Source organism: Oncorhynchus mykiss, chromosome 2, assembly GCF_057628025.1.
Source record: "Oncorhynchus mykiss isolate SJ-2025 chromosome 2, ASM5762802v1, whole genome shotgun sequence".
NCBI classification, from domain to species: Eukaryota; Metazoa; Chordata; class Actinopteri; order Salmoniformes; family Salmonidae; genus Oncorhynchus; species Oncorhynchus mykiss.
In genome coordinates, this window is record NC_143023.1 from 40,239,267 (window position 1) to 40,255,267 (window position 16,001).

The 16,001-nt window shown below is 41.6% G+C and overlaps 1 protein-coding gene across 25 annotated transcripts in view; it reads right to left on the bottom strand.

Annotated features, from left to right (window-relative positions):
- Positions 1 to 8,570: 8,570 nt before the first annotated feature.
- The window catches only part of LOC110489723 (plectin), a 190,364-nt gene continuing 182,933 nt past the window's right edge, over positions 8,571 to 16,001 (bottom strand). For all 25 annotated transcript variants that reach the window (XM_090199660.1, XM_021562579.3, XM_090199573.1 and 22 more), the window contains one exon: positions 8,571 to 15,533. In XM_090199660.1, the coding sequence (XP_090055786.1) occupies positions 9,180 to 15,533 (6,354 nt within the window). In that variant the 3' untranslated portion in view covers positions 8,571 to 9,179. The remainder of the gene's footprint in view (positions 15,534 to 16,001) is intronic.

Consider the following 16,001-nt stretch of genomic DNA (forward strand, 5'->3'; position numbering starts at 1 on the left):
GTTGAAATGTTGAAGTTGTGATGGTTATGTGTTGAATTGAGCCATGGCTACTTTGTGTTTGCATTTACCCATACCGAGAGCTCTGTTCCTTGGATGTGAGTGTTGCCAATCCATACACACTCCCCCTTTCTTCCTGAAACAGACAACAAAAATAAGAATACATCAGAGATGATTCATTTGTGTTTGCTTTCACTCAATATACAGTATAATACCATGAATTGGTAGTGATCAGGACACTGAGTTTGTCCTCATCGACACATTAGTATAGTACTACCAAAGTTCAAATTTAGGAATTTAATTTTACTGCCCCCTACTGGTAGGTCTGTTATAGCATTGTCTTCCCAAAGCATTGCCTCAACCCCATTCTCTGATGTCTTACCTCCTCGTCACCCCTCTCTGGGAGGGTTGGGAGGGACAGGGTCAGTGAAGGGTAGTCAAGGCAGTCATGAGAGGTATTCTGGCAGGTAGATGGCCCATCTCTCATATTGGCTGGATCTTCCATCAATATCAAAGACTAACATTGGCATAGAAAGACACACACAGACATACAGATAGGCCGAGAGAGCACTACTTCGACACCTGCCCATTCATAACACACAGACACACATACACTGTATATCTAAGTCTCTAATAATAACGTTCTCCAAGTCACTGACAGAAAATGTATTGTCATGACGTTGGCCTGGGGGTAGGTTTATGACAGTCATAAATACCTCTTACCCCCCTTTTTCCTCTCTCTACCCTACTGATGCAACATTTGCAAAACCCTTGGTTAACATAGAGATTCTGGGAACATCAGACGGTGGGGGGAAATGAACTATATTCTGGTAATCCGACCAACTGAACATATGCGGTGGTAATTAATGAATATGATGTCAGTTCGGTTGTCATCAGAGACATTCTCATCAATGATAAGATGACATAAACTCTACAGTGGAAAGTCTACACATCAGAGTTATCGGATTCACATAGAATTGTTGTTCAATTTAAATGTTTGAATATGAAATTATTCGGGATGGGATGAAATGTGATTTTAGCTTCTAAAATGTGAGATTTGGGTTTTCATCAGTGCTCAATCAGTGGCCCGCCCCTGTGAAGGAACATGGGCTATACAACTTTTCAAACGACTGCCTTGCCTGGTTAACCAACTACTTTGCAGACAGAATTTAGTGTGTCAAATCGGAGGGCATGTTGTCCGGTCCTCTGGCAGTCTCTATGGGGGTGCCACAGGGTTCAATTCTCGGGCCAACTCTTTTCTCTGTATATATCAATGATGTTGCACTTGCGGCGGGCGATTCCCTGATCCACCTCTACGCAGATGACACCATTCTGTATACTTCTGGCCCTTCTTTGGACACTGTGTTAACAAACCTCCAAACGAGCTTCAATGCCAGACAACACTCCTTCCGTGGCCTCCAACTGCTCTTAAACGCTAGTAAAACCAAATGCATGCTTTTCAACCGATCGCTGCCTGCACCCGCACGCCCGACTAGCATCACCACCATTGATGGTTCCGACCTAGAATATGTGGACATCTATAAGTACCTAGGTGTCTGGCTAGACTGTAAATTCTCCTTTCAGACTCATATCAAACATCTCCAATCTAAAAATCAAATCTAGAGTCGGCTTTCTATTTCGCAACAAAGCCTCCTTCATTCACGCCGCCAAACTTACCCTAGTAAAACTGACTATCCTACCGATCCTCGACTTTGGCGATGTCATCTACAAAATAGCTTCCAATACTCTACTCAGCAAACTGGATGCAGATTATCACAGTGCCATCCGTTTTGTTACTAAAGCACCTTATACCACCCACTACTGCGACCTGTATGCTCTAGACGGCTGGCCCTCGCTACATATTCGTCGCCAGACCCACTGGCTCCAGGTCATCTACAAGTCCATGCTAGGTAAAGCTCCGCCTTATCTCAGTTCACTGGTCACGATGGCAACACCCACCCGTAGCACGCGCTCCAGCAGGTGTATCTCACTGATCATTCCTAAAGCCAACACCTCATTTGGCCGCCTTTCCTTCCAGTTCTCTGCTGCCTGTGACTGGAACGAATTGCAAAAATCGCTGAAGTTGGAGACTTTTATCTCCCTCACCAACTTTAAACATTTGCTATCTGAGCAGCTAACCGATCGCTGCAGCTGTGCATAGTCCATTGGTAAATAGCCCACCCAATTTACCTACCTCATCCCCATACTGTTTTTATTAATGTACTTTTCTGCTCTTTTGCACACCAGTATCTCTACCTGCACATGACCATCTGATCATCTATCACTCCAGTGTTAATCTGCTAAATTGTAATTATTCGTCTACCTCCTCATGCCTTTTGCACACAACGTATATAGACTTTGTTTTCTACTGTGTTATTGACTGTTCACACTACTATGCTTTATCTTGGCCAGGTTGCAGTTGTAAATGAGAACTTGTTCTCAACTAGCCTACCTGGTTAAATAAAGGTGAAATGAAAAATAAATAAATAAAAACACGCCCTCCTCTCCCTTCCTATATAAAGCCTTGACGACAATGTAACCCCCTGTTCCGAGGATGTGAGGCCGACGGTCCGATGTCAGAATGGTTCAGATAATAACTACAGAACGGAGCCAACATCAGCGTGAGCTTTGGTTGCGAATGGTATGAACTTTGAACTCTTATTCACTACAGAAGTGATACCTCCTAGCCGTTGAGTTAGCAACAGCCGCTGCAAATGAGGGTTAGGAAGGAACAGACAGAGTATCCCGTCTATCACACAACGATGTTACTACAACGTATCCAATTGACCACCAGAGACATTCTTCAAAGGACAAAGGACTTGGTTTGGCAACACGGCCTTCCATCTACCACCAACCTACAGAAGCGCAGCTCAGAGTAAATATTTATTGCATTTTCCTTTTCCAAATGGGCGGTAATTTAGAATGCATAAGATACTGTATTTACGATAGCACAGCTTCGCCCTTTGTTCCTCAGTCTTCCCGCTCTTTCACTCAAACCCAGCCCCTTTTCTTTTGAGTAACAAGCTGTCATATTTGTTCCGCCCGCTAGGGACGTTTTCCTTTATGACGTAATTTGTAATCAAGTTATCATGAATTATGTGTATGTGTAATTCTGTGTGATTAGTTAGGTATTTAGTAAATAAATAATTAAACCATATTTTGTATTGCTGATTCAACTTGTTAGCCAGAGTTCGTGCAGATAACCAAGAATTTACAACTTTCAGATGAGACTGAATTAAGGTGACGATTAATATTGCCAGCTATTGATGTAAAATATTACTAGGTCTTTAAGAGTTTATTCGGAAGATAACAGCTCTATAAATATTATTTTGTGGTGCCCCGACTCTCTAGTTAATTACATTTACATGATTAGCTCAATCAGGTAATATTAATTACGAAGAAATCATTTCATAGAATAGCATGTCATATCACTTAATCCGGCATAGCCAAAGACACAACAGTATCTATGAAGTTGGTAGCTGAATCGTGAATGAGGGGATGAGGGTTATTGTTTGCTTGTATTCCAAGACCTCTGATTCCAAGAGGACATGAGTTGAAATTACTTGTAAGTCAAACTAGTAGTGCCCTCAGAATGGTGAAATGAAATAATGCAGACAGTAGTCCTTGCAGACAGCAAGTATAGGACATTAAAGACACCACTTAATTCACCTATAATGATACTACCATGGCATACAGTGCCAGTTGTGTAAAAATACTTTGAAGTACTAAAGTAGTTTTTTGGGGTATCTGTACTTTGTTATTTATATTTTGGACAACTTTTACTTCACTACAATCCTACAGAAAACAATCTACTTTTTACTCCATACATTTTCTCCTTACATTCACCCCATTCTCTGATGTCTTACCTCCTCGTCACCCCTCTCTGGGAGGGGTGGGAGGGACAGGGTCAGTGAAGGGTAGTCAAGGCAGTCATTAGAGGTATTCTGGCAGGTAGACGGCCCATCTCTCATATTGGCTGGATCTTCCATCAATATCAAAGGCTAACATTGGCAAAGAAAGACACACACAGACATAGAGATAGGCCGATAGAGCACTACTTCCACGCCCGCCCATTCATAACACACAGACACCGTATATCTAAGTCTCTAATAACGTTCCCCAAGTCGCTGACAGAACATGTATCCATTAAATTAAGTTGGTAGCTGAATCGTGAATGAGGGTTCATTGTTTGCTCATATGATTCCAAAAGGACATGAGTTGAAATTACTTTTAAGTCAAACTAGTAGTGCCCTCATTATGGTGAAATGAAATAATGCAGACAGGAGTGCTTGCAGACATTAAGTAAAGGGCATTAAAGAAACTACTTAATTCACCTATAATGATACTAACATGGTATACAGTACCAGCGGTGTAAATTAAGTAAAAATACTTTAAAGTACTACTTAAGGCATTTTTTGGGGGGTATCTGTACTTTACTATTTATATTTTTGACTACATTTACTTCACTACATTCCTACAGAAAATAATGTACTTTTTAGTCCATGCATTTTCTCTGACACCCAAAAGTACTAGTTATATTTTGAATGTCTAGCAGGACAGGAAAATGGTCCAATTCACACACTAATTAAGAGAACATCCCTGGTCATCTCTACTGCCACTGATCTGGCACTCACTAAACACAAATGCCGAATTTGTAAATAATGTCTGTGTGTTGGAGTGTGCCCCTGGCTATCCATAAATTCAAAAGAAAATGGTGCTGTTTGGATTGCTTAAAATAAGGAATTAGAAATTATTTATACTTTTACTTTGATACTTTAGTATATTTTAGGAATTACATTTACTTTTGATTCCTTAAGTACAGTATATTTAAAACCAAATACTTTTAGACTTTCACTCAAGTATTTTACTGGGTGACTTTCACTTTTGTCATTTTCTAGGAAGGTATTTTTACTTTTACTCAAGTATGACAATTGTGTACTTTTTCCACCACTGCCCAGAACAATGGTTTTAAGTATAAGTATATGCATACCACAATAAAATGACTAAACTAAAGTATAAGGCCTACCACGAAATACAATGGCTTAAACTGAAGCCATTTGCATTCATTGAAAAAACATAGTGTATCAGATGCTGCTACCAATAAATTGATTCATAGCCTTTGGAGTGTAAATACAGTGCCTTGCGAAAGTATTCGGCCCCCTTGAACTTTGCGACCTTTTGCCACATTTCAGGCTTCAAACATAAAGATATAAAACTATATTTTTTTGTGAAGAATCAACAACAAGTGGGACACAATCATGAAGTGGAACGACATTTATTGGATATTTCAAACTTTTTTAACAAATCAAAAACTGAAAAATTGGGCGTGCAAAATTATTCAGCCCCTTTACTTTCAGTGCAGCAAACTCTCTCCAGAGGTTCAGTGAGGATCTCTGAATGATCCAATGTTGACCTAAATGACTAATGATGATAAATACAATCCACCTGTGTGTAATCAAGTCTCCGTATAAATGCACCTGCACTGTGATAGTCTCAGAGGTCCGTTAAAAGCGCAGAGAGCATCATGAAGAACAAGGAACACACCAGGCAGGTCCGAGATACTGTTGTGAAGAAGTTTAAAGCCGGATTTGGATACAAAAAGATTTCCTAAGCTTTAAACATCCCAAGGAGCACCGTGCAAGCGATAATATTGAAATGGAAGGAGTATCAGACCACTGCAAATCTACCAAGACCTGGCCGTCCCTCTAAACTTTCAGCTCATACAAGGAGAAGACTGATCAGAGATGCAGCCAAGAGGCCCATGATCACTCTGGATGAACTGCAGAGATCTACAGCTGAGGTGGGAGACTCTGTCCATAGGACAACAATCAGTCGTATATTGCACAAATCTGGCCTTTATGGAAGAATGGCAAGATGAAAGCCATTTCTTAAAGATATCCATAAAAAGTGTCGTTTAAAGTTTGCCACAAGCCACCTGGGAGACACACCAAACATGTGGAAGAAGGTGCTCTGGTCAGATGAAACCAAAATTGAACTTTTTGGCAACAATGCAAAACGTTATGTTTGGCGTAAAAGCAACACAGCTCATCACCCTGAACACACCATACCCACTGTCAAACATGGTGGTGGCAGCATCATGGTTTGGGCCCGCTTTTCTTCAGCAGGGACAGGGAAGATGGTTAAAATTGATGGGAAGATGGATGGAGCCAAATACAGGACCATTCTGGAAGAAAACCTGATGGAGTCTGCAAAAGACCTGAGACTGGGACGGAGATTTGTCTTCCAACAAGACAATGATCCAAAACATAAAGCAAAATCTACAATGGAATGGTTCAAAACTAAACATATCCAGGTGTTAGAATGGCCAAGTCAAAGTCCAGACCTGAATCCAATCGAGAATCTGTGGAAAGAACTGAAAACTGCTGTTCACAAATGCTCTCCATCCAACCTCACTGAGCTCAAGCTGTTTTGCAAGGAGGAATGGGAAAAAATGTCAGTCTCTCGATGTGCAAAACTGATAGAGACATACCCCAAGCGACTTACAGCTGTAATCGCAGCAAAAGGTGGCGCTACAAAGTATTAACTTAAGGGGGCTGAATAATTTTGCACGCCCAATTTTTCAGTTTTTGATTTGTTAAAAAAGTTTTAAATATCCAATAAATGTCGTTCCACTTCATGATTGTGTCCCACTTGTTGTTGATTCTTCACAAAAAATACAGTTTTATATCTTTATGTTTGAAGCCTGAAATGTGGCAAAAGGTTGCAAAGTTCAAGGGGGCCGAATACTTTCGCAAGGCACTGTATATAATGTGCCTACAGGTACACACAATGTAATCTTATGTGTTGTGCTTAATATACCTATATGTTCTAAATGCTGTACAGTCACTGTGTAGATAATTCCATTGTCAGAATGTGTGATTTACCTGGATATTGAAATGTAGTTGACAAGATTACCTTTTTTAATAGCACATTTATTTACATTAAAGTGTTACCATCAAAACATACACCAGATTCCATTCACCATGCCACTCAACAAAAAAAAATCTGTTAATGAGCAAAACCAACCAGTTAGTTTTGATTAAATATCTTGTTTCCACTTAAATCCGCATTTAACAAAACACGTTTTGCGGAGCAGGTACATGTCCTATTCTCTTCTTCTTACAATTTATTTTTTCAAAGAATATTTATTACCGAGTTAGTAAAACATGCAAAGCAAAAATGTATTATATAATATAAGAAAAATATGATGAAAAATGAACATTTACAGAAGTAAAACACTTCCTAGAAGCAGAACAGAAAAAAAAACATTCTTGGTATGGAAAACATGAGCTAAAATACTGGTTTAAAAGCAACATATGACAAAGCTTCAAAATCATTTTTGCAAAGGAAAAATGTAAAATGTAGGAAAATGTCTTGAAATGTATTCATCCTAGAAAATATGTACATTCATTCAATGTATTGTAAATATATTGCAATGTCATCTCAGCAACTATTTACTTTGGTTTTGACTGATGTTACATTGATGTTGCTTACAGAAATTAAGATTACATTGCATTTCATCTTCATGGCGCTGACCATGTGAAAGCTCATAAACATAGTGATGTGTACATGTGAGTGGTGTAATCCAAAATAGGGGGATTATGATCAATATTCAAGTCAGAATGTTGGACAGAAGTTCATGGAGTTTGTTCCTAGTATGGTATCCCAGGGAGACTTCAGGGGTCACAAGCCTCAACTGTCTTCAAAAATGAGGGAGGTGCAATGGAAGCAAGGTACTCAATGGCAGATCTAAAAAAACAAAACAAAAATAATAATTTTGAGACAACAAAACCAACAACAGTAAAAAATAAATTTAAAAAAGCTAAAATAATTGTAACGCAAACAAATAAATAAATTGCAAATGTATTTGATTATTTAATGCTTTATTTGGTGGATGATGAATTTACCTGCATTTCTGGATGCTGAAGCTGTTGAATTGGGATACCGTCCCCGTAAAGAGACTCATCAGCCAAGGCAATCTGAGTACCTGCAAATCCCCATCGAATTCTGATGGAATGAGACATCTGTCAAAAAAGGGAATTGATCATCTTAATATACTGAGGTGAAAAAGGCATGATCATAATCATCCAACTAATAAAAATGTTTGATAGCGCCTTCTTCCAAACTAGAATTGAAATACTAGCGATAAAGGGGGGAGAGAAAAAAACAGAATCAAATTAGAGTAGAGAAGGTGTATGGCTGTGATGAAAGGGGTAAAAGGAAAGTATTTTACAAAACTACATTACTAAATTACAAATCAGAAAACCGATTTCAACTTACAAGAACCAAAGCAACATCCAGGATGCAGATCTTTGCCTCTAATGTCAGAGGAAGCATGGTGAAGCCTGAAATCTTCTTAGGACAGTCTACCAGGAAAACTTGATGAGAGGTAAATGGTGGGTATAGTAGTCCATAACGATGGGTATAATAGTTCAGAATTTTGAAGTGGGTGATTAAAGAATAAGGTGATGACTTGGTGCATGGGCCTGTCCACTGAACAGAAAGGGCAATGTTGTCTGGGATGTAGGCAGGGAAGCAGTTTAAACTTTGAATGTTGCAGTCTTCCTCCACTGTTTATGTAGTGTTTTTTTTATTCTGCTCTGCGACTCTTTGTTTACTTTGCCGGATAACATATTTCACTTAAAAAACAAAAAAACAAAAAAAACTCTGGGTCAAACTCTATACAGACATTCAGAAATATGAAGACATCTAAAAGTGTCACTGTAACATCTATGTTGGCATATTTCGTAGGATATTGTCAAACAGATAAAAGAAAGTGGATAAAAATATTCTTAAGTTTAAAAAGAAAAAAGTAAACTGGAAAAATATATCTGTTCAAAGTACATATGTTCGTTAAGGAACGCTTAAGTATACAAGTTGTGTTAACGTAAACTATAAAATCAGTTGTGGTCACTTTATATGAAGTAAAAACTAAATCTGATACTTTGCTCTTAAAATATAAATTGACTTCCTAATGAATAAAAATTGCAATAAAACGGAACAAAACATTCAATTTATCTAATAATTCTAAGAAATTAAGGCTGGAGAGATAAGGCATTGTTTTGGACATCTTTCTGAGGAACTGCATTTAATTACTTCCAGCCATTTCCTAATGTGACCACATGAGGAGCAGAATAAATTAATTATTTGTTTTTCAAATGTGAAACGATTTTTCCTATAAATTATGCAACCGTGATATGCATTGGTATCATCATTGGGAAGGCTCGTTGTTCTTCTGAGCTGCATGGCCTGATCATTGCTAGAGCCGTAAGGGCTTGGGCTAGCTCATCCATGTTGAGCCCATTATGAGGTCCTGCATCATATTTGCGGCCACCGTAACTGCTGGAGCTGGTGTAGGAGGAGGATGAGAAGTTCATGGTGAAACCGGAACCTGTGGCATCAAAGCTGCCTCTTCTGGATCCTGTTCTGGATCCAGTCCTGGACCCGGACCTGGAGCCAGCGGCAGACCCAGAATTGCTGGCATTGTATGGGCTGTACAGCCCTTTGCTTGACTGTGAGGAGGCCTCCAGCAGTCGCAGGCCAGATCCTTCCTCAACCATGCTTCTATCCATGGCATCTTTGTAGGAGATTTTTAGTTTGGTTTTGGGACACGTCAGGTATTTGGAGTAAGCACTCACATCTCTCAGCTTCTGAGCAGTGCGAGCATCAATTGTGCCCTTTCTGATGGATTCGTCCAGTGAGACTCTGCCCTCAACATCCGGTTCAATCAGCCCCCCCGTAAGGTATTGGACTTCCAGAAAACGTTGTCCAGCTTCATAATACAGCCAACCTTTCTTTAGAGCTTGGGATGCAGACATCTTCACTTTGGTTCTTGGGTCCTCAAATCCATTGAAAGCTTTGTGAGCCAAATTGATACGGTCCACCATCACCTTGTCCACAAGTCCTTTCTCGGTTGCCTCAGTAACAGCGAATCGTTCCCCAGTAGTCGGGTCGATTATGCCCCCTGTGCAGGCTTGTGCCTCAAGTAATCTTTGGCCTGTGATATTGTCCACAAGGTTCCTGTGCATGGCCTCTGTGACTGACACCTTCTCCAAAGTGTCTGTATCCAGGATTCCGGCTACAGGGCCAGTCTCCTCCGTGGGGTCATTCCAAATGATTGCAGGGGGTCTAATGGAGGGTATGGGGCTCATGGGATTGTATGATGATGAGGTGGAACCAGAGGTGGAACCAAAAGAGGATGACCGGGAGCGGAAGCCACCCATGTTTCCAGACAGCATGTCAGCAAACTCAGTGATGGACAGGTTTCCGGAGCGGTATGTACTAAGTGAAGTCTGGTCGATGAGGCCTCGTGCGAGAGCGTCATCAATGTCATACTGTCTCCCTGACCGTCTGTCGATGATCATTGACTTAACAACGCCATCAGAGGATGTCTGCGTGATCTCTTCCCACTCACACTCCTGCTCAGAAAGCTCTAGGTAGGTCTGATGGTCAATGAGCTGCTTTCTAAATGCCTCATAGACAGTCATCTCTTTGCCTGAATCTGGGTCCACGATGACTACTCTGCGTTTGCGGACAGAGGATTTGGAGGAGGTCTTTCTCTCGCGCTTCTTCTCCTTCAGGAGCAGGAGGACAAGGCCAGTAGCTGGGTCAGTGATGCACCTCTCCATTAGCCCGAGGTAGGTCAGGTTCTCCTCAGTGTTGGGATCGAAGAAACCCTTGGTGTCATCTGATGGATCTGTGAGAATCTCATTCATCTCCTCGTCAAAGAGGCCACGGTTGTAGGCCACCTCCACTGGCAAGCGATGACTCTCCTCTGGGTCAATGATTCCGCCAGTGGCAATCTGAGCCTCAAGGAGACGTATTCCATGGTCTTTTAAGATGAGCCCCTTCTTCATGGCCTGGAACAGAGAGATTGTCTTGCCGGAATAGGGGTCTCTGTAACCTGTCACGGCACGCTCAGCAGAGAGAAGTTTGTCTTTGAATTCTGGCCCCACTATTCCCATCTTGACAGATTCATTGACAGTAAGTTTGAGATTTTTGATTGGGTCAATTACATAGCCTGAGGCGGCCTGAGCCTCAAGCAGTTCAAAGGCAGTTCCTGGTCTGATCATGTTCTTTTTCATGGCTTGGTAGATTGATAGACGGTCATTAGTTCCCTCTACATAAACACCAGCGATACAGCTTGTGCCCTCAAGGTATTTTTGGAGTCTACGGCTAACCTCTTCCACTGAAATCAGACCTTCATTCAGCTCATTGACTGTCTGTTGGTCGATGATCTGAGAGCGTAACATCTCCTCTATGGTGATCTGTTTTCTAAGACCTTTGAACATCAGTCTCTTGTCTCCCAGTGACAGCAAGCGCATCCCATTGGTAGGGTCAATCTTGCACCTCTTGAGTAATTGGGCATAAGAAACTTTCTCCTCAGTGACAGGGTCAACAAATCCCTTTACGTCATCAGCAAGCCTTTTATTTGTTTCCTTGTTGATGTATCCTCTCTGTGTGGCAATGTCTGCTGGGAGGTGGAAGTAGAATTCCGGATCCATAATGCCTCCTGTGGCAGTCTGAGCCTCCAACATTTTCAGAGCATAATCCTCCAGAACAAGGTCCTTTTTCATTGCTTGGAAGAGAGATATGATTTTGCCACTGTAAGGGTCCTTGTAGCCTGTGACCGCTCTCTCAGCTGACAGAAGTCTGTCGTGGATCTCAGGGCCGACCACACCCTTGCGGACAGCCTCATCAACAGTGAGTGTCTCGTTTCTCACAGGATCAATTATGAATCCTGTTGCTGCTTGTGCTTCCAGGAGACTAAGGGCAATTTCAGGCTTCAAGAACCCTCTCTTCATCGCCGAATAAATGCTCATCTTGGAAGTGGAGTCAGACATAACACCAGCAACGCAGCCCGTGCCAAACAGATACTGCTTCACACTCTGCATCTCCATAATGTCACGGATGTTTCTTTTGTCTTGCTTCAGCAGGTTGAATGTCTCCAGGTCAATGATACGGGAATTGTAGAGCTCCTCGATAGTGACCCTACGTCTGATTGTGTTGCAGGACTTAACAGTTTCACCTCTGATGATCTCTCTCTGCTCCATAATCTCAATAATGATGATGATCATGCGCTCTTTAGTGATACTGCCTGAGCGATACTCCTCCATCAGCTTCTTTCTCTCTTGCTCAGGAAGTAGATTTGAGTTCATGATGTCCCAGAGACTTTTTGAGCCTCCAGCAAGGGACTCAAGTGAACTGGGGAGGTCAATTTTGGTTGTGGTCAGGTCATTCTGCGTCTGTTCCTCCGTGTAGAGGTATGTCTTCTCCACCACAGTAGGGGCCTGTGGCTTGGAAAGTGGTAAAAGGTTCATGCCTGAATCAGGATCTCTAGTGCACTTCTCTTTCAGCTGTTTGTATGTTACTTTTTCATCTGAATTTGGGTCTGAGAAAGCTTTGTTATTGTCAGATGGTTCCGAGAAGGTGTGTGTCATTTCTTTGCTGAAAAGGCTCTTCTGATAGGCAACGTCAATAGGAACGCGGTGGCTGTTCACAGGATCAATGATTCCTCCTGAACTCAGTTGGGCCTCCATGAGTGGCATGACATGCTCCTTAATGATTAGATCTTTTTCCATTGCTTGGAAGAGAGAGATTGTTTTGCCTGTGAAGGGATCTTTGTAACCAGTGACCGCTTTTTCAGCAGCAAGCAGTTTCTCATGTAGCTCAGGGCCGACAATGCCTGCTTTAACGGCATCATCCACTGACAGGTACTGGTTCTTCACTGGATCTATAATGAACCCTGTGGCAGCTTGGGCCTCTAGAAGTGACAAGCCAGTGTTGTGTCTCAGAAGATTTTTCTTCATAGCTTGATAGATGCTGATCTTCTCCTTTGTCGGTTCAAGGTAGACACCAGCAATACTGTCAGAGCCCTGCAGGTACTTGCTTACATTGACATTTTCGCTGACCTGTGTAGGTGTCTTTTTGCCTTGTTGGAGCATGTCAAACGTAGCTTTGTCAATGATTTTGGAATCAAACAGTGACTTAGCAGAGACAGGTGCTCTAAGCCCCTTGAAGCTGTCTTGTTCTTGTTTCTTAGCCTCTTTCTCGTTTACAATGGTGATCACAATCGTGATGATCTTTTCTATTGTAATCGTTCCAGACCTATACTGCCTCATCAGGTCAATTCTCTGTTCCTCTGTAATATATTCAGAGTGGATCATTTCCCAGATAGTGAGTTTCTTCCCTTTGAGTGGACCAGACTGCAGCTCCATTGTTGCTTGGCTCATGGCCTCTTTGGTTTGGACCTCTGTGTATGCATGTTCTTCCTTCGCATTGATTGCTTGCTCAGACAGAGGTAGAAGCTGAAGGCCAGATTTCTTGTCAGTGACACATCTCTTGTATAGCTGTGAGTATGTGACATTTTCCTGTGTGTTGGGGTCAAAGTAGCCTTTAACATCATCAGTTGGATTTTTCAGAATCTGGTTCATTTCATCATCAAAGAAGCCTCGTTTACAGGCAACATCATGTGGGATGCGGTGGCTTTTCACTGGATCAATGATGCCTCCTGTTGCAAGCTGCGCGTCTAGGAGTCTGATGCCCTGATCCTTTGGAATGAGTTCTTTCTTCATTGCTTCGAACAAAGACACAGTCTTTCCCGTGTAAGGATCTTTGTAGCCTGTAACACCTCTTTCAGCTGACAGTAATTTTTCATGCAGCTCAGGACCAATGACAGTTGCTTTCACAGCTTCATCAACAGTGTACTTCTGATTCTTTATAGGATCAACAACAAATCCTGTTCCTGCTTGTGCTTCCAGGAGAGTTAAAGCAGGCCCTACCCTCATCATATCCTTCTTCATGGCTTGATAGAAAGACATAGTCTCCTTAGTTGAGTCAATAACTACACCTGCAATGCAGTTTGTACCCTTCAAGGATTTCTGAACAGGCTCCATTTCAGACACCTCTTTGATTGTTTTATTGCCTGTGTGCAGCTTGTTGTATAGGTCTTTGTCAATTATCTTGGACTCCAGTAGTTCAGTAGCAAGGACTGTTCCCCTCAGACCCTCAAAGGCGATTTCATTCTTTTTGTCCTTTTCCTCTGCCATAGTGATAACAATCTTGATGATTTTTTCGACTGTGATCTTTCCTGTCTTGTACTGACGAATAAGGTCCTTTCTCTGGTCCTCGGTAAAGTACTCAGAATTGATGATTTCCCAGATAGTTACAGTCTTCCCTTTGAATTTTCCAAATGGCACAGAGACAGTCGTCTTGCTGAACACATCCTTGGTCTCCTGCTCTGTGTAGGTTGATGTGCTCAGAGCAGCCTTGTCAGTGATGGGCAGGAGCAGTAGTCCTGTCTCCGGATCTGTGTTGCATCTCTGCATTAGCTGAAAGTATGTTAAGTTCTCCTGGGTGTTAGGATCAAAGAATCCCTTGGTGTCATCCGAAGGGTCCTCCAGTATCTTGTTCATCTCTGTGTCAAACTGCCCCTGTTTGTATGCAGTCTCGATGGGCACACGGTGGCTGTTTATGGGGTCAATGAGTCCACCAGTAGCTATCTGAGCCTCAAGCTGCCTAATGGCATGGTCTCTGTCAATCAAGCCCTTCTTCATAGCTTCAAAGAGTGAGATCGTGTTACCGGTGTAAGGGTCTTTGTAACCAGTGACAGCTCTCTCAGCAGACAGCATTGTGTTGTGCAGTTCAGGTCCGATCAGGCCTTCCTTCACAGCCTCACTGACAGAGAGTTTCTTGTTTTTAACTGGGTCTATTACATAGCCAGATGCTGCCTGTGCCTCCAGGAGGATCAAAGCCCAGCCAGGAGTAATTTTATTTTCTTTCATAGCTTGATATATTGCCATTTTCTGATTAGACTGTGTCAAGACACCCCCTATACAGTTCTTGCCCTGCAGAATTGTTCTTAACTTGTCAGTTTGGCTGAGGTCTTGCACAGTGGCTTTGCCTTTCTTCAGCTTATCGAACTCCTTTTTTGTCAAAAGGCCAACTTCATAAAGTCTGCGTGCAGGTACTTTCTCGCGGATTCCATCAAAAGAAAATGCATCCTTCTTACTGTCAACCTCGTTCCCAACACTTTGGCCATTGATAACCTGCTTTGTTGTCTCCACCATGGTCATATGGATCAGTTCATCCTCAGGCACATCGTCAGTCTGGATATCGATTTCTCTGGTGTGGGAGACGGGCTCTTTATGGGCGACCTCGAGCTGCTGCAGTTTCTCACGAAGTTTCTTGTTCTCCTCACCAAGCAGCTTTTCCTGTTCAAGTCTTTTCCTTTCAAGCTCCTGCATCTCTTTTTGCTTGTTGAGCATTTCTTTCTCAGCCTCCTTTTGTTTGTTGAGGGCAGCATCCATGGTAGCCTGAAGTTTATCCTTCTCCTGCTCCATTTGTTTCCTCTGGCGGTCCTGTTCTTCTTTGAGGGCCTTGGCCTTCTTGACCTCCTCCTCAAACTGGTTCTCCAGCTTCTTCTTCTCCTCTTCAATTTGTTTCTCCTTCTTCAACAGTTCCGCCTTCTCTGTGACGAATGTCTGCTGGAGTACTGTCTTCTCGCGTTGGATTTGTTTCTGCTGAGCATTGACCATCTAAATTGAGAAAAATGGAAAACAAGAACATAATTAGAACAATTTGAGTTTTGTTTGTATTTAAAATGTTATGAAAAACTCCATCAATCAACATATTGTGCACTTTAGTAAAGAAATTACAACATTTTAGTACAATGCCCTCCACTTATAAGAATCAGTCCCAAATAGTTTAAAAAATATATATATAATAGATTCAATTATTCCTATGTTACATAATAGTATATATACTCTTCTCAGTAAGGGAAGAACATTATGGGGAACACCACCAATAATGAATCTATACTTTTGTCCAACTGGACAAAATGAAAATATCTGGAAGGGATATGATCTTTTTAAGCTTAGTGTACTGTAAAATAAATATAACTCAACATAATAGAACTGTGTAAGTGGTTAATTTTAAGAAGGAATAGATAAAGAAATGTAATGAAATAATTTAAGATGATTTGTTTTCAGAGAGAGGGTTAACAA